Source organism: Podarcis raffonei, chromosome 9, assembly GCF_027172205.1.
Source record: "Podarcis raffonei isolate rPodRaf1 chromosome 9, rPodRaf1.pri, whole genome shotgun sequence".
NCBI lineage: Eukaryota > Metazoa > Chordata > Lepidosauria > Squamata > Lacertidae > Podarcis > Podarcis raffonei.
In genome coordinates, this window is record NC_070610.1 from 8,339,604 (window position 1) to 8,366,076 (window position 26,473).

The window sequence follows — 26,473 nt, forward strand, 5'->3', positions numbered from 1 at the left end:
TAAGGAAATCAGCCCTGAGTGCTCACTGGAAGGACAGATCGTGAAGCTGAGGCTCCAGTACTTTGGCCACCTCATGAGAAGAGAAGACTCTCTGGAGAAGACACTGATGCTGGGAAAGATGGAGGGCACAAGGAGAAGGGGGCGACAGAGGACGAGATGGTTGGATAGTGTTTTCGAGGTTACCAGCATGAGTTTGACCAAACTGCGGGAGGTAGTGGAGGACAGAGGTGCCTGGCGTGCTCTGGTCCATGGGGTCACGAAGAGTCGGACACGACTAAACGACTAAACAACAACAACAACATTCTGGACCCTAGTGTTATGTATTATGTTCCATATAACCATATTCAACACTCAGTTTCATTCCAGCAAGAGAAGCAGAGCCTTGGATTTTTTTAAACAAAGGATACAAAATTGATTTTTTATTGTCACACAAGATGCACTTATAAAATTCATACAGAATATCATTTAAGAGGGAAAAAAATCATTCCAAGCTTCCCTTGAGCAACAATTAAATAAAAATTAAATTACAACAAATTCACAAATATTCTGAATTTAATTTTAATGATCAGAATTTGTCAAAATGAACACATCTGAAACAATCATTTCTGTATATTTCTAGCTTAGTTTTAAAATTCATATTCCCACTGTATTCTTAACTTTGGCCACTTCTTCAAGCTGAAGTGAGAATAGAGGCTTGATAAAAGGGGTGTGGGCTGGGGAATGGCTACTTCAGAAAGAGCCTATATATTTCCACCTTTTTAGCATTCATTGAAGCCTCTTTGTCTGAATTTAATTTCTGTACACTGATTTTATTTTAGCAACAGTATCTGCAGCTTTGGAGGAATAAACTTGTATTTTGAATTTTAAAATTTAGTATAACTTATCATTTTTTTCTGGGCCACTTTGCAATAGTGAATAAATGAACCAACAAAGATCTAATCAGCACAAAAAAATCTCATATTTAAAAAGTTTTAAATATTGCATTGTGTTTCTTAGACATTGCCGATCAGGTAGCAAGAAAGCACTTTGAGTGTAGCAGGCTTTCTCACTATGCTGAGCTGAAATGTCTGTTATTCCAGATTCAACCCTTCTTGAATTCCTCTTTGCTTGTTTCCCGAGCCCTATGCACCCCAAGTAACACAGCTTAATACTTCAAAGCCCAAGTACTTCTAAAGCAACATTCATTCTACTTAAAAGTCTAAAACTAAAACCACCTATTTGAGGCTGTCTCCATTTTTGGCCATGTGCAGCTTTTCCAGCAAAGTCAAAGAAATGCTCTTAGCTGATTGACACATTACCATGTGCATGTAACTTATTTTGTCTATTTCAATGCAAGGGCTCACAGTTGCAAGTGAAACATCTTTAAGTGCCAAGTGCAATCCCACATGTTGATTTTGCCCTTCCTGCCCCAAGCTTGTACACTTTTAACATTTACAAACTCAAGCTTTTCATGTTTAAAACACAGTGCAAATTAAACAGAAAGGGAAAAAAAGTTGTTCTTGCCCAGTTATCGCACAGTCCACTATTCCCTGTTGTTGGTCAATTTCTGGCTACAGTCTTAACATTTAGACAAAAATAGTATGCAGTAAATATTTCCTTTAAGGGTGATTTATTTGGATTAGATGAAATACATTTTGAACAATCCTCTCGTAGCAAGAATATCTTGATTATGTATTCTGCTAAAAGTTTGAAAAAGTCTTTTGGCAGGTGAAGAATTTTGAAATGTTTTGTAGTGGCTTATGAAAGCAGAAAGGGATGCTTGTTGTTAAAGACGCAAACACGTTTCCAATGTTATCCTTCTAATTAAGGGGCTTTATGAATAGTGATGCGTTCTGGAAGCACTGTTTCGTAAAAATGGATTTAAATATATTTCACACGTTATTTTTCAGGAAAGCGATGCTGTAGCTCTGCCAAGCGGTAGATCTTTCAAAACTCACATTTCCCAAAACAACCAAGTTAACGATGTGAAGCTTGATTGGTTATCAAGCCAAGTTATTCACTGTAATAGGTCTGCCATTAATAATTTAAGTTTTTAAATAAATATTTTTAAGTGCCTTGTTTGGCACCCATCCATCGTGGCAGCGCCTGCTGTCCCAACAGCTCAGTATACTAAGCACATTTTATTTACAAAAGTTTAGTCAATTCTGTTTCCACAAATTGTAAACCTGTCTATCTCCAACAAATCTTTCTTTGCAGATCTGTGTTTTGACTCGGAACTGTCCTGGCTTATATCTTTCTCATCTCCATCAGGAGTTGTCAGGAACTGATCCGAGTTGCTCGTCACAAGCTGCGGCGCTGCATTTTCCTTCTGGTGTACAGGCTGACTGGTCACGGAAGCAGACAGGTTTTCATCTGTGGAAATTCATGCATGGAAAACAGAAATTAGGACTTCGCACAGTGAGAGAAGACGCTGATTACAGATCTGTAACTTTATTGGCTTGTCACTGCACTGCAGGGTTTGCAGGTTAAAGATCTGTTCAACAGATATGCAAGGCAACTCAGTAAACTTGGGATATCAGGTGCATAAAATCCTGCCACAGAAGTTCTCTCTTTTGTTGACAATAGTGTTACATACTCCCGTTTAAGCCATGTCAGTAACCTTCTAACTTTTGCATTTCTAATGTAAAATAACCTTTCTGAAACCTTCAGTTTTTAAAAGATAAAACCATACCAGCCCTCTCTGACAACTCCAATAAGTAAGGGAGCTCAGTTATGGCAGAAGTTGCTAGTGATTACTATGCATGGGTACAGAAAGAAATGCTAAACAAAAAGCAGGGAAGGATGAATGGCTTGCTGACACATGATTTACACCAACTCTATACTTTACTGTTCTTTAAAAGAACAAATGGAGATAGTGATTTACCAGAGATCAGTTTTTATTTTACTTTAACTTGCTACACTTGATGGAATGTTCTTTATTTTGTTTTGCCCATTCTTTTTTTTTTTAAATGTTTATTAAAATTTTCAAAAAAGAGTACAAAAGAAAACAGAAAAGAAAAGAAGAAAGAAAGAAGAAAAGAAGAAGAAAAAACAGCAGTTAAAAAAGTTTACCTTAATTACATTCCATACCCAATTTCCTTGACTTCCCCACACCTGCCCTTCTTGTATTCCAATTCCAATTTTTAGCTCAGCAATTTTTATCCCCCCCACTTTACCTTATTTCCTCTAATTCAATTAACTTAAACAAATTTTAACTTCTAAACCTCTATCTTTATATTTCAAAACTTATTCTTAACATACTTTCCCTAAATTCCTCCATCAATTTAATTAACCTATTTAAACTTAAAAATCTCAGTCTTTATACACCAACACTTATTTTTGATAATCTTTTGCTAAGGTCGGCCCCAAATCTCTCCCCAAATTCCCCATTTTTATGTTAGTGGCAAAAAACCAACTTAATTAAAACAAAATCATATTTTTACATGCTGTTTTGCCCATTCTTTCACCTTTGAGACTTCCCAACCCTTGGAAGGTTGGCTGTTGGGCCAAATGAGGTTTCCCATCCCTGCTCTGCTGAAATCAGACGTATAATAATAATTTTATTATTCATACCCCAGCCCCTGGGTTGGGTGGCCTCAACCATGCCACATCAGATACTGAAGTTTTAAACTTTATGGAATTAATCAGGCTACATAGTAAATAAATAACAACTTGAAAACCATTCTGTCACATTTTCTTAAAAGCCTAGTTCCTTGGAAGCCAAGTCTGTTGTTAAAGAAGGTAAAGGTAAAGGACCCCTGACAGTTAAGTCCAGTTGCAGACGACTCTGGGGTTGCGGCGCTCATCTCACTTTACTGGCTGAGGGAGCCGGCGTTTGTCCGCTGACAGTTTTTCCAGGTCATGTGGCCAGCATGACTAAGCCGCTTCTGGTGAAACCAGAGCAGCGCACAGAAACACCGTTTACCTTTCCGTTGGAGCGTTACCTATTTATCTACTTGCACTTTTTGGCGTGCTTTCGAACTGCTAGGTTGGCATGAGCTGGGACTGAGCAACGGGAGCTCACTCCGTCACGGGGATTTGAACCACCAACCTTCTCATCGGCAAGTCCTAGGCTCTGTGGTTTAGACCACAGCGCCACCCAAATCCCTAAGCCTGTTGTTAGGAGCAATGAAAACAAAGGTGAACCTTTTAAGAAATAAAATGATCAAATTCAATATAATTTTTGGAATTGCCCTGTTCAAACTGCTTATAAATAACCCAGATAAGATGAAGTAGTCTGTTAGAAGTTCGTAACTGACTGGACTAATATACTTTAATCCCAATACTGTGACTTGAGTTCCTCAGGTCTCAAATGTGGTGCTATTACTGTTCGAAGGGCATGAGGAATGGACCAGGAGTGCATGATGTTTTAACATTACTGAAACTAATGGAGTGTAGACCTAGGAAGCGGCTTAACTGAAAAAATGCTGGGAGCCCCTTGTAAGACTAGGATAAAACAAAAACCAAATGCTGTGCTTTGAAAAAAAATCTAGAAATGGAAAAGACCATTTCTGCAAGCATGGCTGCAAGAAGTTCAGAGGTTTTGCTTTAGATTTCAATTCAGCCTTAATTGTGAAGCCCAAGCGGTGGTTAATTTTAACAATGGTTTGTTGAAACCAGCCAGCTTCGTTAACTTTGCCCTGATCCCACAATAAGGCCTCTTACGTTCCCAGAGTTCTCCTGCCAAATTCTTCCTGGAGAAATTAAAAATTCAGGTCTGTTCTAATTCAGAACAGTGAATATTTGGCATTTTCCCCAAACTGCCAGATATTTTTAAGTGATCAAAAACACGAAGGTGCCTTTTGTTGGGTCAATACTGGAAGCAATACTTTGAGTTACATGGACCCCTGCGGTTTCCTAACATTTTAGTTGGTGCTTCTAAGGACAAAGCGAGGCTGCACAGTAGACGAGAGATATGACAGAAGTCCAGAAGTAAAAGGTTCCGCTCACCTTGAGTGGGCTTGTACTTGCTTTGTGATTTGCCTAGTGGTTTGCCTGGGGTGCTAGCAGGAGGCGGGTTGAACAACTTCTCTTCCATGTTTGCTTCTTTGACGTACTGGCATGACTTTCCCAAGAGCACAATGCTATTAAGTACTTTGAGTGATATCAACCTGCAAGCAACAAGTATGTATGAAGTGATTCCAAAAACAGGAAGTGGATATGTCAGAATCATCACTTCTTCCCTCTCTGTCTCCTCCATCCCTGCCTGATTCAAATTTCTGCCATTCTTTTAAGCCACCACTTTCCCCCTCTGAGTGTTTCCACCTTCTCACTCCCATGCCACGGCCACAGCTGTTGTGCAACCTGCTTTCGTTTTGCTCCGCTACCCCATCCTGACATCATGCAAATACAGGATTCTGATGTAGAACTACAAATCCTGCAATGGGGGCTGCACATTATTATATATAAAGAAAAGCATTTTATGCTTGTGAAGTATGGCAAAGCCATCCAGTTGCCTGCATTTGTCATGACCCCCCACCACGGCCAAAAGGATGCCAAGGAAGAAAACCAAAATGAGTCAAGAGCAGAAGCATTTTGACAATTAGGGTCCCTGGACCACATAAATTGTCATTCAGATCCATAGGTGTGTGTAGTATGGGTTGCTATAAAGAAGGTGCAAGTACATAATCAAGTGCTTTACATTATTATCTAATACATAAAGAACACTTTCCCTTGGCTCACTTCTGTCTGTCGAAAGTGACTTTATCCAACTACAGTGGTACCTCCGGTTGCGGACAGGATCCGTTTCGGAGCTCCGAGGTTTCTGCAACCAGAGGGACTGCTTCTGCGCATGCGCACGATGCGGTACTGCGCTTCTGCGCATGCAGCAAAACACTTCCGGGTTTGCCGCTTTCGCAACCCGAAGTTTATGTTACCTGAGGGTAACGTAAGCCAGGGTGATACTGTATACTACTTACATCAATTCTTCCAATTAAAGTCTCCTAAATGAAACATTTTTACAAATTGTTTGATCTGTACTTACCCACAGTAGAAGAGAACAACACAAGCATAAGCCAAGACTCCTTGAACTTTTACTGAACTTGTAACAACTCTGATGAGCTAGAGGAAGAAATGAGTTAACACAGTTAAGCATTTTTTAAATAAAAGAACAATAACAAATCTGGGCATTAAAAAATGAAAATAGTTCTAATAATTATGTAAAAGAATTTCAGATATTTTCTATCTTTCTACACATCATCCTTTTTAAGAAACCTTGCGTCTTTTGAAACACATGGAGTAAGAATTTCAGTAGCGTGACATTATCTTAACTACTCTTCAAAGCTGGCTATGGGATCTCTCCTCCCCTTTCATATTGTCTTTTCATTCAGCTGTCCAAGGTAGTGATGGGAGTACTGCCTGGTAAAGGTTCCAGTTCTACTTAGCCAATTCCAACAGGTGAAAGGGGAGTGTTGCTCAGACCCGTAAGGTCATCAAAGTGGGGCTCTGCAGGATTTGGGAATGTGTTGTTATCAATATGTTGATCACACAGCTCTATTTATTCCTTTCATCACAAGCAGTTGTGGAGGCTGATGTGGTGAACCAGTACTGACAAAGGTAATGGACTGGATGAGGGCCAATAATTTGAAGCTCAGTCCAGACAAGAGAAATATACTGTTGGTGAGTGGTTCCTCTGACAATGTACAGTGGTGCCTCGCAAGACGAAATTAATTCGTTCCGCGAGGTTTTTCGTCTTGCGGTTTTTTTCGTCTTGCGAAGCACGGTTTCGGAAAAGTTTTGGAAAAGCTTCAAAAATCACCAAAGTCTTCAAAAACCTCAAAAAAGGCTATGAGTTGCTCCTCGAAGTCAAGTCGCAACTGTATTAACGGTGTTAAGAAAAAGGAAACAAACTTGCAAGACGTTTCCATCTTGCGAAGCAAGCCCATAGGGAAAATCGTCTTGCGAAGCAACTCAAAAAACCAAAAACTCTTTCGTCTTGCGAGTTTTTTGTCTTGCGAGGCATTCGTCTTGCGAGGTACCACTGTAAGTGATAATGATAAACCATTATCATGATAAACCATTAAAATGGAATGGGATTTTGCTTCCCTTGAAGGATCAGGTTTGCAGCTTGGGGGACACTTCTGGACCCAATACTGTCCAAGCAGCTCAGAGTGCCTTCTACCAGCTTTGGCTAGTGGTCCAGCAATATGGGTGTAGATAATCTAGCATCTAGTCCAGGCATAGGCAAACTCAGCCCTCCAGATGTTTTGGGACTACAACTCCCATCACCCCTGACCACTGATCCTGTTAGCTAGGGATGGGGGGGAGCTGTAGTCCCAAAACAGCTGGAGGGCCAAGTTTGCCTCTGCTCTGGCAACTTCAAGGTTAGATTGCTGCAATGTGTGGCACCTGAGGCTGCCTTTGAAGATTGGCTGGAAACTACAGGTGGTGCATAACTTAGTTATTGAACATATGTACTGGCATCCAATAAATTTCTGGAGCAAATTTTAAATGCTGGTTTAGACCTATGAAGCCTTACATGGTTTGGGACTCCAATACCTTATAGAACACTTTTCCAGCAGTAGACTCCTTGGACTTTGTTATTAAAGGCCTTCCTCTGAGTGTCCCCTTCAGCAAAGATGTGGAGGCTGGTAACAAGTGAACCTCCATTTGTGGAGTATTCTCCTCAAGAAAGTTTGCCTGCCACCAACATCATCTTCTTTCCAGTGCAAGGCTACAAGCTGTTTCTTCTCCCAGGCATTTGTTAATTTCGCTCTCTCTCTCTGCTGCTGGGGCTTTCTGCTGGTTGCTTTTTATAGAGAATATTTTTCCCCCTTTCGGACATTTTTGCAGGATCATTTTAGGTTTCGTTTATTACGCTTTTAACTTGGAAGTCTGTATGACCAAAACCCAAGCTCTCACAGTAAAGTCCAAAGAGACATTTTAATTTTAAAAGCTAGCTACATAAGAATATATACCATTTTCAGCCAAGCTTTAACTTCACAGTACTTGAGGAAACTATGTTCTGGGGCTACATCACATAATACCCCTCTTCAAAAATAGCAATTGAAGGGTTCAGGAATATATTTCATCCCTTGGTAAAATTTTCACTACTTACCAAGGGAGTTTGCAATATGACAAGAAATATATGACTTACTAGAACAGCCAAGGGAAGAGGAATAAAGCCCATTCTCCTGGAAACGGAGTCACTGTAATCTGTGTATGCCTAGGAGAAAAGAATTGAACCTGAGTTTTTGAATTACGTGTAGAAAACAAAAGTAACAGAGCAAGTTCCACTGGGACTGGCTACACATTTTGGATGACATCCACCTCCTCTGAAGCATCCATTTGAAAAAGAACAAAACCACATTTTAAACTGGTGAAACTTGCCTCATAAAATGGCAAATATATTTGTGTGTGTGAATCCAATTAAAATTAATGCAATTTAAATTCACTGACCTATAAAGAAGGATCAAGCCATCACACATTGTATCAGCAGATTACAAAGACATTTAATGGCATACTACGGCTGCGTTATCTAAAGGAAGGACTTGAATGTCATAAACATTAAGGAAAATATGAAATGTGACAGCCATCACCATGCAGTTACAGGTACTGCCTTTAAAACTAGGGTAGCTACCTCATCTATTTATCTTTTCCCCACTCCCCATCTCAGCCCTTCCATCTACTTAAAGGTAAAGGTAAAGGTACCCCTGACCATTAGGTCCAGTCGTGACCGACTCTGGGGTTGCGGCGCTCATCTCGCTTTATTGGCCGAGGTCATGTGGCCAGCATGACTAAGCCGCTTCTGGCGAACCAGAGCAGCGCATGGAAACACCGTTTACCTTCCCGCTGGAGCGGTACCTATTTATCTACTTGCACTTTGACATGCTTTCGAACTGCTAGGTTGGCAGGATCCATCTACTTACCAACACTGAAATCCAGCTTCAACACTCTAACAATGTGACTGTTGCTGCTCTTTCCCTCACAGGTATCCCATTCTCCCACACATCATGTCCAGAAGGTTGTGGGGGCCAGATGACTGCCCTCCTTCCAGATTTTGCCAGTCCCACCCATTGCCCACTTCCCCATCCCACTTTTTCCTCTACCTTTGCAATGAATTCTGTTGAATTCTGCTCCCTTTGCATCTCTGCATTACACTTCTTTAGCACCCTATTCCATGACTCAATCTTCATTACAGACTGATGCGGGGCTTGCCTTTCTTCCTCTCTGACAAAACTCCGAACTTGGTCCTTAGCAATTTCAACTTTTATGCTGACTTGCCCTCTGTCCTCTCTTCCTTACCTCCTCTTGATCCCGTCTTCACCAACAACTGCTTTGTTTCTGCTCTCTCTTCTGTGAAATTCTTACTGTTTGATCATTACATTCAACAGTGCACACAACTCAACCTCCCCACATCCAGTTTCTGCTGCTTCTGCAGCCTCCAAACCATTCAGTCATTCACCAGGCTTTTTCTGCTTGCTTCTTCGACACTGCACCTCTCACATGCAGGACGTGGGTGACGCTGTGGGTTAAACCACAGAGCCTAGGACTTGCTGATCAGAAGGTCGGCGGTTCGAATCCCCATGACAGGGTGAGCTCCTGTTGCTCGGTCCCTGCTCCTGCCAACCTAGCAGTTCGAAAGCACGTCAAAGTGCAAGTAGAGAAATAGGTACCGCTCCAGCGGGAAGGTAAACGGGGTTTCTGTGCGCTGCTCTGGTTCGCCAGAAACAGCTTAGTCATGCTGGCCACATGACCCGGAAGCTGTACATCAGCTCCCTCGGCCAATAAAGCGAGATGAGCGCCGCAACCCTAGAGTCGGCCACGACTAGACCTAATGGACAGGGGTACCTCTACCTTTACCTCACCTCTCACATATTTGCTCCATTCTTCAGTGAACTATACACATCCCTTTGATTGCCAGCCCTGACTCACATTCATGTTCTCATCCAGCCTCTCCCACTTCTCACTTGCCATTGAGCTGAACAAATGGCACTGCTACATCTGAACATGAGAACATGCTCTGCTGATGTGTTTGTGAAGTTTGCTCAGCTTCACATAGAGACAGGAACACAGCATAGTTAGGTACTAGCATCCTATTTAGTTTGAATGCTGAAGATTGTGAATAACAATATTTTAAAATAGAATGGCAAAAAAGAAAACAGACTAATATAAATCTAAATGTCAAGTGAATCACATTAAACTTGTACACATCATTTTAATTCCCTGTGCAAAGAGTGAAGTAAGCTTTTTCTAACACTTGGAGACCAACACAATTTCTGATTAACTGATGGATTCCATTTTCTGGAATAAAACCATGCACGTCCTTTAGTGTAAGGAACAGGCATTTTTCACTCTGCTACTTACATTTTTCTGTCGACTGCTAACAAGGTCAAATGCAAGACTGGCTCTGTATTCACTGTAGACCTGAAAACAGAGCAACACAAGTCCTTTCATTCTGATCAAAGTAAATACCAGCAATAAAATGAGTACTGTAATTATTAAAAATAAATTTAGGATTAGCACACTTAGCATTGCCGTACTGTTTCTCAGATACGCATTTATCATTGAAGAGTAAGCTTAACAACTGGATTCCTATGATATGGGATAGGAAAAAGCAGATTCTGTTGGATCAGTGCAGTGCCGTGTGGATATTCTTATGTACACAGGGTTTACTCAACCCATATGCAGTATCAAGCATAGAAAAAGATGCAGGTACTAAGATGCAACATCTATTCAAGTGTATCCATGCAAGAGCTCCAAAAACATTTAAAAGCCCATATCCAACAGTGTGCTGTAGATATGGCTGATAGTTAAGTGTTTTGTTCCAGAAAAGCTCAGTATGAATAGATAAAACATTGAGTCTATAATTATACATCACTGAACTGCTTTACTGCAATCACTTAAGTATGTTTCTCCCATAAAAACTAGTATTTCTAGGCTTGTTTATAAGTCAATCTTACCTCCAAGCAGATATAGCTGGAGTAAGGTGCAACTCTTGTTTATTGATATTATTCCAAAGAACATTAAAACTCGACAAGTGGGTGGAAAGCTGAACATCTACTTGGACACTAGCTGAAAAAGCTTTTTTAAAAAAAGGTATGTGTCTACTTTCAGGCTACTAAGCCTAATTCTGATTCAGCATCTGCAACGGCCATTCGCTTCAAATGGGGTGTGTGAAATCAGGTACTTCGTAGTAACAGTATTATTTATTTATAAAATCTATGTGTTAATAAGAAACTTCACAGGTCTGGGTACCATAATAAATCTAGTAGGCTAGAGCTATCATTTCCATTTTTCACTGCATTATTTCTGCACTCATTATACAAAAGTAGGCCATGTATAACTGCCTTTGGCACAATATAACTTATTAAGTGCATTTATTAAATGTGCTTCCACACTATACTGCTGCTACTTTGCAAATCCAGCCACCCTGTCTAAATCTGACCTTGCTTCCTAAATGCACATATGCGTACACAAATGCAATGAAGGGAAAATATTTGCCTCTATTCTTATTCTTTATAATGTCCTTGAAACTGAAACACAATTTTAATGCCTAATATGAGATGGACAAGGCTTGTGGCGTTAGCAGCAACACATTTTCATCTTGTAATTTTGGGTTTGTTCCTTTTTTTACTAAAACCCCAAGATCAACCAAGCAGAGCTAGGTGCAGAAGATAAACACTTTGAATTAAAGAATTCTAAAGCCCAGGAACTTGTTTTGTGTATCAGATCTGAACTGAGCTCACATTCCTTCCGCACTAAAAAGCTCCAGACATTGGAACCCTTTTTCATAGGGAAGTCGCTCCAATCTCATGATCATTTTTTCCCCTTTTACTCTTTTCAGCACCTTTTACAGGCCTTCAACACCCATTTTGAGGTGCAGCAACGCAGCACTCCAAGTAACTAAGCGTAATGACATTATTATACTGGTAGCATATCTATGAAATTTGCATCATTTTACAGTTGCTTACAAGTGAAGCATATTTGCCATTTCAATGCCTACTTAACCAATATGGAGGGCTCCTTTGCACCTCCTCACAATTCTTGATTTACCACCCTGAATAGAAAAGAGGTGTTTAATGAGCCCTACACGAGCCTTCTTCATACAGATACTGCATCCATGCTAAGACCGCATCATACCCAATTTCAAATTGAAATGTACAGTGGTTCAACAATATACTTACATCAGCTGTGATGTCATTGAATTTTGTTATAAAAGCATGTTTTACAATATCTACTGCAATTTCTGATGCAATCACCATACAAACATCTGGAAACAATACCCAGAGATGATCTGTAAAGACAGGGTGAATGTCAGATGTACAAATGTGTCACAAAAAGCAATGGCAGAAAAAGGTAAGTACATACTGTTTGGTCCAACTATCAGAACCTGAATCTGTAAATGTCTATGTGTTTGAAACCTCAGGAAATGCCAAGCTAATAATTGCAGAAGTTTCTGCACCAAACAAGCTACAATATCACACACTTGGCCATAAGCCACACCAATGTAACTCTTCTGAAGTGTTGTGCATACAAATTAAGAAACTCTCATGTGATTAATTTCTGTTCTTCTCATAGATAAGAGTGCCATTCATGACTGGGGATAGGTCCCACTTCCTAGTATCAGAAGGCCTAAATTATGATCTGGATAGCTAGAATCTATGAGAATAACAGGTGTTCACCAAGTAAGAGATTTTTCTTCTTCTCTCAACAGGGTCCTGCAGAATTTAATGAACATGGGGATAGCCAAAAGCAGTGTATCTTAGTGAAAGCATGAATACTCCTGTGCCAAAATAACAGGGCCTAAACTTCCAGTGCTCTCTGGGAGGGCTTTGTGATCAAAGGCAGCCACAGGAAGAGAAAGGAGTCAATGATGCATTGTGAATTAAGACATGTGCTTTGGCTCTGAAAATCTTTTCACTGCGGCTCTCTTAAAAAAATACCTGCAGACATCCTTCTAACAGAATGTGCCAGGATATCATCCAGGAGACGCTGGTGGAAGAATGAGTTAGGCCTATATTAACAGCCATCCAGAGAGTAGCAGTAGAAACATTTTTCTTTCTTTCTGAAAGACCTGGTGAGTATCAACTGCTTTCAATTTTAACCTGAGGATTGTCATCTGTCCTGTTTTAACTTTAATTTTAATTTATTTGAATTAATTTCGGGATGCATTTTAATCGATCAATCCTTTGTTTTTATGCATATTGTATTATTTATATGATGTTAGCCGCTCTGAGCCCGGCTCCGGCCAGGGAGGGCGGGGTACAAATAAAAATTTATTATTAATTATTATTATTATTTGTAGAATATAAGGTCCCTGCAGACGTCCAGCAAATGCCACTCCTTCTTAGGCATGACAGGGTATATACTGTACAAAAGAATGAGCTCTGGAGTGCTAACTTTTTGTATGAATAGCGGGTCTATTTTGTTGAAAAATTAGAAAACTTCAGCCCACAGAAAACCCTCTATAGTCTCATTAGCACGTAACACTATAGTGTTCATGGCTCACTGTGAAAGAACAAGTGTGCTCATGCACAGAGAGGAAATTGCAACACTTTGTTCCTCTCCTGCTCTGTTACCAAGAGCATTATGCATTATGTTTTAACCTGAATTAAAGCACTTGGATAAATCATTAATACAGCATACACACACGATAATAAGATCCAGTGACAATACACAGATAACATACTTAAGAATTAATCAAGTCAACTACTTTTGCATTAAAATAGGTACAGCCAAATTATGTTTATGCTGCTGGCAGTCAATACAACTAAAATGTCTCCAAATTTTTATTCTATATTTCTTGTCTGGAAATAGACTTTACCTGGATTCCATGAAAACTGTTCCATGTTTCGTAGACAAACTATCAGTAACAGCACATAGTTGGTGAATCTCTCCTTTATATCTAAAAAGAATAATAAACTTTTGAGGCTACAAAAATAGCAATTTGCTTCACCATTCTACAGAAAAGTTCTTATACAGAGGCTAAATTTAGCAGTGGATTAATATTACTTATAAAAAGCTGCACTCTGTGCAAGAGCATGGAACAAGTTCGCGACTGATGTATGGATTCATCAAATCCAACCTAACAATCTGAACATGGGAAATAAGTTGCCTTTATTGTTCATTTGTTCTATGCACATCTGGAATAATATACAACTGTATTCTTCCTCAGGGAATGGCAAAAGTGATGCTCTACAATACTGGATCATAAGTTGGCTTGATTTAATAATTACTGCTATATGTAACATCTGAAAAAAAATGAAAAATCATTGCTAATCACACAGTACAATCCTATGCATATTTACTCAGAAAGTGAGTCCCACAGCATTCAATGGGTCTTCCGCACAGGCCTCTAGTTTAAGGAGGCAGGAATGAACTTAAGTTTAAGTGTTTGAAACATGCACTTAAAGGTAAAGTGACCCCTGACCATTAGGTCCAGTCGTGGTCGAGTCTGGGGTTGCGGCGCTCATCTCGCTTTATTGGCCAAGGGAGCCGGCGTACAGCTTCCGGGTCATGTGGCCAGCATGACTAAGCTGCTTCTGGCAAACCAGAGCAGCACACGGAAACGCTGTTTACCTTCCCGCCGGAGCGGTACCTATTTATCTACTTGCACTTTGACGTGCTTTTGAACTGCTAGGTGGGCAGGAGCAGGGACTGAGCAACGGGAACTCACCCCGTTGCGGGGATTCGAACCGCCGACCTTCTGATCGGCAAGTCCTAGGCTCTGTGGTTTAACCCACAGCACCACCCACGTCCCTTGAAACATGTAGAGTGTGACAAAAGATTTTCGGTATTTTTAAGAGAGTTATGAATTTAACACACAATAAAATCTGAATATAGTGTAGCTGCATCACACCTGGGGGTTCCGCTCCAGAGGCAAAGCATATAAGCAACACTGAATATAGTCAAAGTTTACCTGGCTGCTAGCAAAGGGGGGTGTCTCTTAACTGCCTTCCCTTACTTTCTCTCTCCCCATTGCAAAGAAAGGCGGCTGCCAGAGCCAAGTGAGTTTAATTGAATTCATGCAAGTGATGCGCCTACACTGCACAGAATCAGAAGTGAAGCAAGACAGCAGTGGGGTACATGGACCGAAGACTGGATTTCATCTCAAAGCCAAGTAAGGTGGCCAAACCTTGGTCACAATGTATGACTTGTATGGACAGTTAAAGCACGAGTCTGGTTGGGATGACATGCTAAACCAAACCATGGCTTCGGTCAGCGCAGGAGCAGACACAGCCTCTTGCCCAGGAGCCCATACATTTGCATTAGGCTACGGTTTGGCTTAATTTTATATGTGAACCAGACCAAAATAAATATATATCTATAAAAGAACTGCTACTTTGTTATGGTGGGAGCCAAAGAATGTTAATCATGAGTGGGTTTCATGAAAATCAGTATGAAACCATAGTCATGACTAACTTCATTCTTCTGTTCAGTGGGACTTGATTACAACTTAGTCTGGTTCCAACTTATCTTTATTAGCCTGATAACAAATAGTGAAACCTCAAAACAGGATTAAAATTGTACACCACTTCATAACTCACCCATGGTTTTATTTTCAGTACTGTTGTTCAAGAGAAAAACCTTTTTCAACCCAGATTGGGGTGGTGAACAAGCCCCTTGCCATACTTGAAGAGACACACCACAAATTATGATCATCTGGGTCTTTATGAAATACCACCACCTCTATTTCTGTCAAATCCACCCACTGATTTCACACATGCTACAATACAGAATGTATTAGAAGCACACACTCCTGAATTAGCAGCTCACATATATGTACATACCACTGTTTGACATCTGAAACAGATTATTCTTTTCAAACTTCTTGAAAACGCTTCCTTTAATTTCAACAAACTGCGATTTAAAGAAAGTAACACTCTTATACTTCTATTTTTTTTAAAAAAAACATTTTCTACAAAATATGTTGACTGAGAACATATAAATCATTTAACAGAAGTACTGTCACACATCATAGTTGCCAAAGCCAGTGAGGCAAATATATCTATAAAACACTTACATTGTTAGACATCATGATAGTAAGAAGTGACTTGTTGTGCGAGTTGAAGGCTACATTGAGTGTCGTTGCTTGGACCATGATCAGGATAGCATGCAAGACTGTAGTCATATATGTTAAGGTAAATGCTTTTTAGAAGAAAATATTAAATTGATATATATTTATTACGCTAAGTTTTAACCAAGTAACCAAAGCAGACTTTTAAATATCATTGTGCTATACCAGGCATAGGCAAACTCCACCCTCCAGATGTTTTGGTACAACTCCCATCATCCCTGACCACTGGTCCTATTAGCTAGGGATGATGGGAGTTGTAGTTCCAAAACAGCTGGAGGGCCGAGTTTGCCTATGCCTGTGCTATACTATCGAGTAGCTTGCTGATAAACATGCAGTTATATTAACTATGTCCATTGCATGATTTTAAGCATTCCAAGAGAAGGTTCAACAATTACTTGTACTGCCTTGCTACCACTATCCCTGAGAGACGTGGGTGTGCAGGCCCTACTAATATTTGTTATCCATTTGGTAATGTAGTGAACCACTTTGGTTTTTCTTCTCCAGACAAAATACAACTCTGGGTTTAGGTTTAACAATAAACACAACTATGGCTCAGCTCTAGGTAGTATAGCAGCAGCAGGACCAGGGAAGGAAATAAGTAGCTGCCATTTTCCCTCCCAGCACCTGCACGCTGGCTCCTTGGTTTAGCCATGGTTTAGCTAAGAGTTAATGCAAGCCAGGCCAGGGGCAAGCATTAAAAGCAAGATTAGCAGGAAAAACATGAAATGTGGACAAGGCAGGATATCAACAAGGTTTGTTCTTGGCTATAGTTTGTGGTAAGTGGACAGCTTAAGAACAAGTCCTGCATGGCTGGACTGAGGAGTTTTCCTTAGTTAATTCTTGCCCAATAGAAGGCTTTCAATTTACTTTCTTAAAAAATCCAGTTTTAGTTCTTACATTAATTAAGATGAAGATTCTGACACAATTTCACAGAACTTTGAATAGGTTTGTAGATAAAACGTTATGGTCCTCAAATCCATGCATTTTAAATACTATTTAAGCATTCATAGAGATGAAAATGAACTGCAATTCTGACACAAAAGGATACAGACGTACAGCACCGCCATGAAAAAATGGGGAATCACACCTATGTGTGCCCTTTTTCTCTCCTTTGGTTCTGTAGCTGTCCAGTAAAGAGCATCCAAAATATCTTGACCAAAAGATGAAAACAAACGATCAGCTACCTAGAAAGAAAGAGAGAGAAAATACACCAAGGAAGTATAAACCAAGATAGTTTAATTTTGTCAGCTATGTTCCTCTTAAACAAAGGTAACAGAGTTTATTTTTCCATTAATTACTGCATACTCTCAACATGTCAGTGTCCAACACGAAATGCAAATAGGATATTCAAAACAAAGTTAGCTACAATTTTTGTTTTCAAAGTTTCTACTTCCAAGTAGCTTTTCCCTCAACATCTGCAAAGTATCCTTGCTGCTGACTGGTCATGGAATGCCTGTGTGTTATAGAAGTTTTACAATTCTGCTTCAAGCACAAAGTCACCTTATGTGGAGCATTGGCCAGACCTATCAGATTCCACCATTAACCTGTGTGAACAAAACAGTGCAACCCAGAACGTCTGGGGTTGTAGATTGCAGGGAACCATTGGCAATGGTCAATAAATGTCATTCAGAGATGCTTTCCCCCCTGAGAAGTCCCTGATAGTCTTCTAAGAAACTAGATTTCCATGGAATGCTGTTTGAAGCCACATCTTTAAAAGGATGCAGAAGTATTTGTGTGCCCTCCAATTAATGTTTTTAAATTCAACTTGAAGAACTAAATCGTGGAGCAGAAAATGCCATATATTGATAACATAATATAAGTTCCCCCTATAGGGCAATAGCAAAACTGCTGCAATGTCACGTAACTGAAGCTGTGGAAATGGAACTATGAATGTCTGGTCAGAGGGCTGCAACAGAGGCAGGGTTTTGTTTTTTCCTCTGGGAAATTACAGTGGTACCTCGGGTTAAGTACTTAATTCGTTCCGGAGGTCCGTTCTGAACCTGAAGCACCACTTTAGCTAATGGGGCCTCCTGCTGCCGCCGCGCCGCCGGAGCCTGATTTCTGTTCTTATCCTGAAGCAAAGTTCTGAACCTGAAGCACTATTTCTGGGTTAGCGGAGTCTGTAACCTGAAGCGTATGTAACCTGAAGCGTATGTAACCTGAAGCGTATGTAACCCGAGGTACCACTGTACTCTCAAGAAAAAAGAAGATGCCAAAGAACCCCAAGAGCAGTGATGGGGAGAAAAGGAGGCACCCTAAGAAAGAAATCTGGAGTGAGCCCTGAAATGCAAAATGGGGCCTGGGGAAAGATGAACAAGAGGCAGCAGATGGATGGGAAGGAAAGACGTGCACTGCCCACACCCAGCCCAAGCAGGAGAAGGAGAATAAGTTTGGATCATCTTCCCAGATAGGAAGCGAAGACACTGTGCCATGTGCCTGGCCTGTCAGAATTCAGCCTGGTGCTGTACGATTTGTCTGCTTGTTTGTACCTGCAGTGCTTTTGCAACAGTCTCTCCCAAGATGGACCAGCCTGGCCTGACTCAGCAGTTTCCAGCCAGCAGACACTTGTCACTTGATTTCAACAGCTTTCTGGTGGCAGGAGCTTAACAGGACTACTGGGGTGCAGTTTTAAGAGCTCTTTTGGGAAGAAAATGGGCAAGAGCACCACTACCCTTTCAATTTTGCTAGATGTGTGTGTGTGTGCACACGAGTTTGTTTGGCTTGCACTCCTTGCTGATCTTCTACACCCTCACTGATGTGAGAAATATTCATAAAGCATGAACATTTCCTAAATGATCAAAATCCAGAAGGCAAATGTAATGGGTGATATCCAGATATCCACCTACATCATACTCAGAGTAGACTCACTAAAATCTGTTAGTTCATATTTCACATTAACCTTTAATTATTTTAAGGTCCAATTCTGATTTTTTAACATTTCTAATTAGCAATTCTAGGGCTCTTTGTCACTTCAGCTAGCTGGAAGCCCCACCTGATGAAGGGGCTTCCATGGTTTCCAGTATGCACAAGGCGCAGAGTTAAGGCATACATCATCAAATGCGCACAAAGAGCATCCCAACTGCAAAAAATGTGAACCATCCTCTCTAGATCCAGGTACAGAAATTCACGGGGTTGCAGGCAGGCTTCGAACCATACAGGGTTCAAATGGAGACCCTGGTTATATGAACTGGCACCTCAAACTGAAGGATGGATCCACTGTGCTTTATACAACTGTGAGTTCTCTCACCAATGTTCAAGCACTATTTGGGCTTGACAGAATATTATCCTGGCTTAAAGTTACGAAAAATAGTAACAAACTGAACTTTTGCTTTTGAACTGTGATACAGTGGTGCCTCGCAAGACGAAATTAATTCGTTCCGCGAGTTTCTTCATCTTGCGATTTTTTCGTCTTGCGAAGCACGGTATCGGAAAAGTTTTGGAAAAGCTTCAAAAATCACCAAAGTCTTCAAAAACCTCAAAAAAGGCTACCACACCGTGTGCTATGAGTTGCTCCTCGAAGTCAAGTCGCAACTGTATAATCGGTGTTAAGAAAAAGGAAACAAACTTGCAAGACGTTTCCGTCTTGCGAAGCAAGCCCATAGGGAAATGCGTCTTGCGAAGCAACTCAAAAAGCCAAAAACCCTTTCGTTTTGCGAGTTTTCCGTCTTGCGAGGCATTCGTCTTGCAAGGTACCACTGTATAAGAATTAGTGAACCCAGGTGTATATTTTTATTATTTTAATAATGTTTCAATGTTTCACTTTAATTGCATTTAACCTTTTATAATATATTAGGCTTGATTTTTTTGTGTTCTGCATTTGTGAGTTTCTCCTTCCTACGCTGCATTCCATCTCTCCATAAAATTGGTAAAAATGGCAAGATATTTTAATGGCAGAGTGTTAATCAGCTATCCATGAAGCTATCTGAGACCCAGGATTTTATGATTTTCCTCCCTCCCACTGATGGTTAGGTTGCTAGGGTAATGCCAGACATCCAAGACTGAAAATGGTCAAATGGCCTCATTGCTCCAAGGTGATTGTGGGGGTGAACGTACCAGTATGGAGCCATGCGTGTTTTGCTTTTCATGACCTGTAACCTTTCCTGATGTACATGAAGATGTTTTATGACTCTTGTTTGCTGTGTTTGAACTACTATATAAGCCTTTGTTCTGAAGTGCCTCAAGACAGACCTTCTCAACTGGCACGTTGAATTGAGTGAGCTCTGTCCTGTTGCAATAGCTATAGTGAACGTTGGGTGCCTCCTGGATGCCGGACTCAAATTAGTCTCCTTGGTTCTGTGGTTTATTCAAAAGATGGTTGTTCCTTACCTTGGTAACAAACAAGGTTGTATAGATGTGAATTCTTACCACAACTGGAAAATATAGAAGTGACAAAATGAAAGAACAGTTCGGTCCAGTGAGAAACGTCCTCCATGTACAAATTATGTATGTTATGTACAAACAGTAAATTATTCAAGGCCTTCCAGTTTCATATATTTGCAAGTGTGCCTTTCTGCATACAAAAACGTATTTTAAGTGTTATCCTCCCCTCTATACTCTATGGGTATTGCCTATGGTTTCGGTTGGTTCAATAAAACTCTCAATAAAAGTAATTTGTTTTCTAAATGACAAAGGAAGTTCAACCTCTTCCAGCTCCTTCTTTCTCTTTTTTGGGGAAAAACCAAATTTAGTATAATAGCCCTAAAGTATATTGTGTGGTTTTTAAAATTTTTTAATTTTAATAGGACTCTAAATGCTTAGATGCCACACAATACCGCCCCTCTCTTTAAGCTGGACTTACCTAAACCCTACATTCCGGCTCCAGACTCCAGAAGAATTCCATGAAGGGGCTATGTCACTAGCATTATGTACATTGGGAGTTCATAAAGGAGCAGGAGCCGGGACACATGAATCTAAAAACAAAAACAAAATGTCATTTGCGGGCATTCAGCAAATGCCTACATTACTGGAAAGATCTGGAAAGAGCTCACTCAAAAAATCTGTTTTTTCTTTTTTTAAAAAGAAGTGGGTTTTTTGAGGGGGGGAATCTTTGGGTGTTCAGTATGCATGGATGGAAGAATGAAGACACACGTTTCTATTTATGGGGCAAATATAACAAATACATAATTGGCCAAGTTAATGGTTCACCATGAATGTGGAGATTTGCTCCCACTTTGCTCCTTCCCTCGTCAGTGGAAGCAACAAACCATGATCTACAGCATAGTGTCACATCTATCCCAAGTACTGTAGTTTTAACCAAACAAACTATGATTAGTAAGCGATGAACAAACCATCGCTTAATGTGACAGTTTCAAACCCTTCAAGTGTCCCTACTTTCCAGGGACAGTCCTGGATTTACAGAAGCCATCCCGGTTTCTGATTTGATCCCAGAATGTCCCACTTTTCCTTAGGATGTCCCTAATTTCAATGGAGAAATGCTGGAGGGCATGCAGTTTGAAGAAAAACAAATCACAAGCTCCAGTTCAGATATAAACCTAAGCCAGGCAACCATCATCTGTTGTTCTTGCTGGTTAGAGAAGTGGAGTGAAATGGGAGCCAACTGACTGGCAGAAACTCTCCAGGATTTCAGATAGGAGTCTTTCCCAGTACTACCTGGAGATGTCAAATTGTATCTGGGACCTTCTGCATGCAAAGCAAATGCTTGCATGGCTTCAGCAAAGGGTAAGTCCTGTCTGACTAACCCTTCAGAGTGTCAACATGCATCTAGTGTTGATCCCGTTAACACTGTCAAAGCTTTTTGAAAATCAAAGTGCACAAAGTACCTCACCAAAAATTCCTGAGTAAGCTTAGCAGTCATAGAAGAGAGGTTCTCCTGTGGATTATTAGTAACTGGTTAAGAAACAGAAGGCAAAGGGTAGGGAAAAAATGGAGTTTTCCCAATGGAGGGATATAGAAACTGAAGTTCTCCCAAGAATTGGAACTTGGACCTGTGCTTTTTAAATAACCCATTAATGATTTAGTGTTGGAATGAGCAGTGAGGTAGCTATGTTTGCTGATGATACCAAATTGTTTAGGGTGGTGAGAACCAAAGGGATTGAGATGAGCTTCAAAAACATCTCTTCTAACTGGCTGAAAGGGATCATTATTTGGGATCATTAAGAAAGGGATCAAAAACGAAAATGCCAGTGTCATAATGCTGTCGCAAGAATCTATGGCAAGACCACACTTGGAATACTGTATTGCCACATCTCAAAAAGTTAACCGAAGAATCAAGGGGTTGGAGCAACTCCCCTACAAGGGACTTTTTAGTTTAGAAGTAAGCCAAGTAAATGGAGACGTGATAGAGATGCATAATATCATGCATGATGTAGAGAAAGTAGACAGGAAGAAGTTTTTGTCCCTCTCTCGTACTAAACATGTTGGAGAACTGGGCCGATAGGAATTTCAATAGGGACAAATGTAAGGTTCTACACTAGGAAGGAATAATCTGCTGCACAAATGTAAGATGGGACACCTGGCTTGACAGTACTATATGTGAAAACGATTTAGGGGTCTTAGCAGACCACAGGCTTAAATGAATCAACAGTGTGATGCAGCAGCAAAAAGGCTAATGCTATTCTAGGCTGCATCAAAAGAAGTATAGGGTCCAGATCAAGGAAAGTAATAGTACCACTCTATTCTGCTTGGGTCAGACCACACCTGGAGTCCAGTTCTGGGTGCCACAATTTAAGGAGGATATTGACAAGCCGGAATATGTGGAGAGGAGCGCGAGCAAGATGATCAAGGGTCTTAATGTTTAGCCTGGAGAAGAGGACACTGAGAGAAGATAGCCATCTTCAAACAGAAAGCAGCAAAGGTTAGGACCTGAACCAATGGCTTCAAGTTGCAAGAAAAGAGATTCTGAATAAATATAAGGAAGAACTTTCTGATGGTAACAGCTGACTACCTCTAGAGTTGCCATACATCTAGGAAAACCTGGACATGTCCTCTTTTGGGGGGCCAACATGCCCATCTAGGTGGATTTTTACGTTATAAAGGAAATGTCTGGGTTTGGGGTTTTTAAAAAATAAATAAATGGGGTGTGTGTGTTGGTTTTTTGGAGGGGCCATGTGCATGATTGGGAGGGTACTGTGTCCCAGAAGTGGAAGCACCACAGCAGAGTGAAGCTATCACAGCGAAGATCAGGTAGGAGCTGGGGTCCTGCCTCCGCTTGGGCTGGTAGCGGCTTGGGCTGCTCTGCATCCGCCTCATTTTCTAAAATCTTCCTGGTCCCTCAGCCCACACCATTCCACAGAGACTACAGTCCATAGCTGCTGGGGGGGGAGAAATGGGGCAGGAAAGTCACAGTTTGCCAACCTTTTTCTCCAGACAGATCTCAGGATCAAACCCAAAGTCCTGGATCTAAGGGTCTGCTTTGCACAAACAGGAGTATTTCCATTCACATGAAAGGGGATTGTTCTGGGATAAAACTGTATTTGGTGATGCTTCTGAAATATTTTGAAATATTTCAAAGATAAATAATAGCAGAGCTGAAAAGGATTTTAAAAACCTGAATTGAGTAGTTGCCTCCTCAATTGCTATACTATTCTTCTGCTTGCTTTAATTATTTTATTTTTATCCCTTTCTCCCTTCAAGAACTCTTGGATGGGGCTATTAATGGCAAATTAGTTGTTTTCAAAGTCAAGGGACTTTGAAAAGCAGCTTGCTTTTTCACATGTAGGTCTACTATTCATAGAAAACAAAGTCTAAGTATCTTCAAACATGTCCAGCTTCTGAGACACGTGAAGTAATTATTGAGATACCTACCATTTTTTATAAAACTCCTAAAATTGGTTGGGACTATATCTATTACTGTGCTACACCATACTTCTGTGAGAGTTGCTCTTTTAAAACCCGTTACAAATTTACCAGCTTACAAATACTAAAGAAACTATGGCATCCACAATACGACTTACTGCTTATCATTGTTGAAGAAAAATGGATCTTTGTCCCATAACAGGGCAGGAAATATATTACAGAATTACCATAATTCTTTTACCAACTTTGAAATTGTTCCATCTGGAATATTCAGGAAGGAAGCATGTTTTGACAGTTCTAATGGCCATTTGCTTACCTCAAGCATATTATAGATGATGTAGAGTTTAATGACAGACTGTCCTCTGATCAGGTGGTACATCATTGAATAGTCAACATAGTGCATCATGAAGTAGCAGATTAGCAATATAACTCCTTTGAAAATATCACACACCTGAGCGGGCTGTAGCAAGCGTCTATCACTGAAATATAGAAAGTACACAAAACAAATAGTAACAATTGTAAACAATAGCCACATATTAAATATGTTTTTCAAATGTACATAAAAAAGCACCAGAGCTATTAAACGCAAAGCATTTGTACTGAATGGTAGGTTTTCTATTTTAACAACAAATGCTTAAATTGCTGCTGGTTTTGCCCCCAGCCATTCTAAAACTAATGATTCATACCTAACTCCTTGGTGAGGGTCACTCAGGACTTAAAAACGATACTCAAAGTACCGTATTTTTTGCTCTATAAGACTCACTTTTTCCCTCCTAAAAAGTAAGGGGAAATGTGTGTGCGTCTTATGGCGCGAATGCAGGCTGCGCAGCTATCCCAGAAGCCAGAACAGCAAGAGGGATTGCTGCTTTCACTGCGCAGCGATCCCTCTTGCTGTTCTGGCTTCTGAGATTCAGAATATTTTTTTTCTTGTTTTCCTCCTCCAAAAACTAGGTGCGTCTTATGGTCTTATAGAGAGAAAAATATGGTAATTTGCAAGAGGAGAGCAGGCAACCTGTTTTGCTGAAAGCAGAATACCTCCTTTTTGAGTTCAAAAAAAATCATCATTCCAAGAAGTAACCCAGAATAGTCTATTACTATTACTATTAATTAAATTAACTAATTGGCAAACCAGTGAAGCTAGACCAGACTTGGTGTAATCTGCCCAGACAGTCTTGGCCCCATGAACAACCTGGCAGCTAAATTCTGTACCGGATGAACTATCCGAACTGTCTTCAGTGCCAGCCCCACCTTGCAACCTTTAATCTAACCTTAGATTACTTTAGATTAGATTACCTTACAGGTGGCACAGAATCCCACAAACCACTGCCCAATTCCCCTGGATCCTTCTCCCCACCTGCCTGCTCTGCTCACTGAGACTCCTGTCTGTTCCTAACAGTAATTTATTCTGGATTTTAAAACAAAAATGTAGGTTTATTTCGTGAGATGGACATGCAATCAGCAAACAGACACTTAACAGAAATTTGTTTGTGGCATTTTTATGGCTTTGTGTTTGGAACGCTCAAAGAAATGTAGGGACATTTGAAGGCAAAAAGCTTTGGAAATTAAGTGTTTTATTAAGGAGAACATGAAGTAATGCAGAGATTTTTTTTAAATCTGCACATTTTGCTGTCTGTCTTCTACAGATTAAACCAAATTAAATTAATGTGAGTTGGTTTGTGGTTTCCTAATTTTTAAAACTTCTTCCTCTATTTCTTTTGGGAAACTGTAAAAGTTGAACTCTTGAGGAAAACCATGTGGCTTCAACAGAGGGACTGTGGTTACTGATTAAGTAACAAGCCAGAATTTTAAACCAACTACAAAACCATGAGTCAAGATTCAAGATTGCTTTGAAGATGGAACAAGGTTTGGCTGAAATGGAAAATGAAGTTCACTTGGTTTAACAGCAAAACAACATATACTTCATTACTTGAGAGCATCTTACATTGCAATCAGGCAATGTAGAAAGGGGGATATACGCACAGGCAAAATGACAATTCATATCTAGCTTTATCGAACTTGAGGTACACTTGTCTGAATGTGGCCATCATGTGCTTTAAATTGCCTGAACTATAGAAGAAAATGGACCATACTGATAACAGGGCAGCTACACAATCTATCCAAAGTATATTATACTGTCAGCATTAACTCAGAAGATGTGTGAATACATTTTGATGAAGAATAATTAAACACTGAAATCTGACTCTGGTTACATATGGGTAAAAAAATGTTTTGTAAAGCCAAGATTTACTGAAATAGTAATTTTACAAAATATTCAGAGGCATAAACATGTGATTAATTATTTTTTCTCTAAATGCTCAAGATTACTCCAAAGTAAGATTAGCCTGTAGCACACAAGAATTGCTATAATCTCAGATCCTCGTATAGAATAACTCTTGTTTCACTCCAAACTCAAATAAATTACAGAAAATGTTTTCAAGCTTTAGGACCTTTTATTGACAATTTAGAAGTTTTTGTTAGTGTTCTGAATGACAGTGGGTGCTCCCAGGTTCACCCTGGCTTCCTATTTTCTCCTGAGCATTTTCAGTCAAGCTCTTCTAAGAGGTAAACTAGACACAACATAGTATAGCCCCAATCACCTAGACAAGGGCGAGTGGTTAGTCTGATTTTAACTGTCCAAACCCTTCCTTCCTTCAACCAAAATGGGAGCAAAATTCTTTCTCCATCTTACTTTGCCACAATTACTCTCCCCAAGTGCACTTA

The 26,473-nt window shown here is 40.2% G+C and overlaps 1 protein-coding gene and 1 long non-coding RNA gene across 4 annotated transcripts in view; one reads left to right on the forward strand and one right to left on the reverse strand.

Moving 5' to 3' along the window:
• Positions 1-399: 399 nt before the first annotated feature.
• Positions 400-26,473, reverse strand: part of TAPT1 (transmembrane anterior posterior transformation 1) — a 52,648-nt gene continuing 26,574 nt past the window's right edge. For all 3 annotated transcript variants that reach the window (XM_053402731.1, XM_053402730.1, XM_053402733.1), the window contains 11 exons: positions 24,069-24,231; positions 17,046-17,181; positions 15,944-16,041; positions 15,711-15,780; positions 13,745-13,825; positions 12,105-12,214; positions 10,285-10,344; positions 8,075-8,143; positions 5,963-6,039; positions 4,930-5,090; positions 400-2,352 (listed from right to left, as the gene is read on the reverse strand). In XM_053402731.1, the coding sequence (XP_053258706.1) occupies positions 2,135-2,352; positions 4,930-5,090; positions 5,963-6,039; positions 8,075-8,143; positions 10,285-10,344; positions 12,105-12,214; positions 13,745-13,825; positions 15,711-15,780; positions 15,944-16,041; positions 17,046-17,181; positions 24,069-24,231 (1,243 nt within the window). In that variant the 3' untranslated portion in view covers positions 400-2,134. The remainder of the gene's footprint in view (positions 2,353-4,929; positions 5,091-5,962; positions 6,040-8,074; positions 8,144-10,284; positions 10,345-12,104; positions 12,215-13,744; positions 13,826-15,710; positions 15,781-15,943; positions 16,042-17,045; positions 17,182-24,068; positions 24,232-26,473) is intronic.
• Positions 19,337-26,473, forward strand: part of LOC128420806 (uncharacterized) — a 55,615-nt gene continuing 48,478 nt past the window's right edge. Inside the window, exon 1 of the long non-coding RNA XR_008332128.1 lies at positions 19,337-19,686. This is a non-coding gene — a long non-coding RNA (uncharacterized LOC128420806). The remainder of the gene's footprint in view (positions 19,687-26,473) is intronic.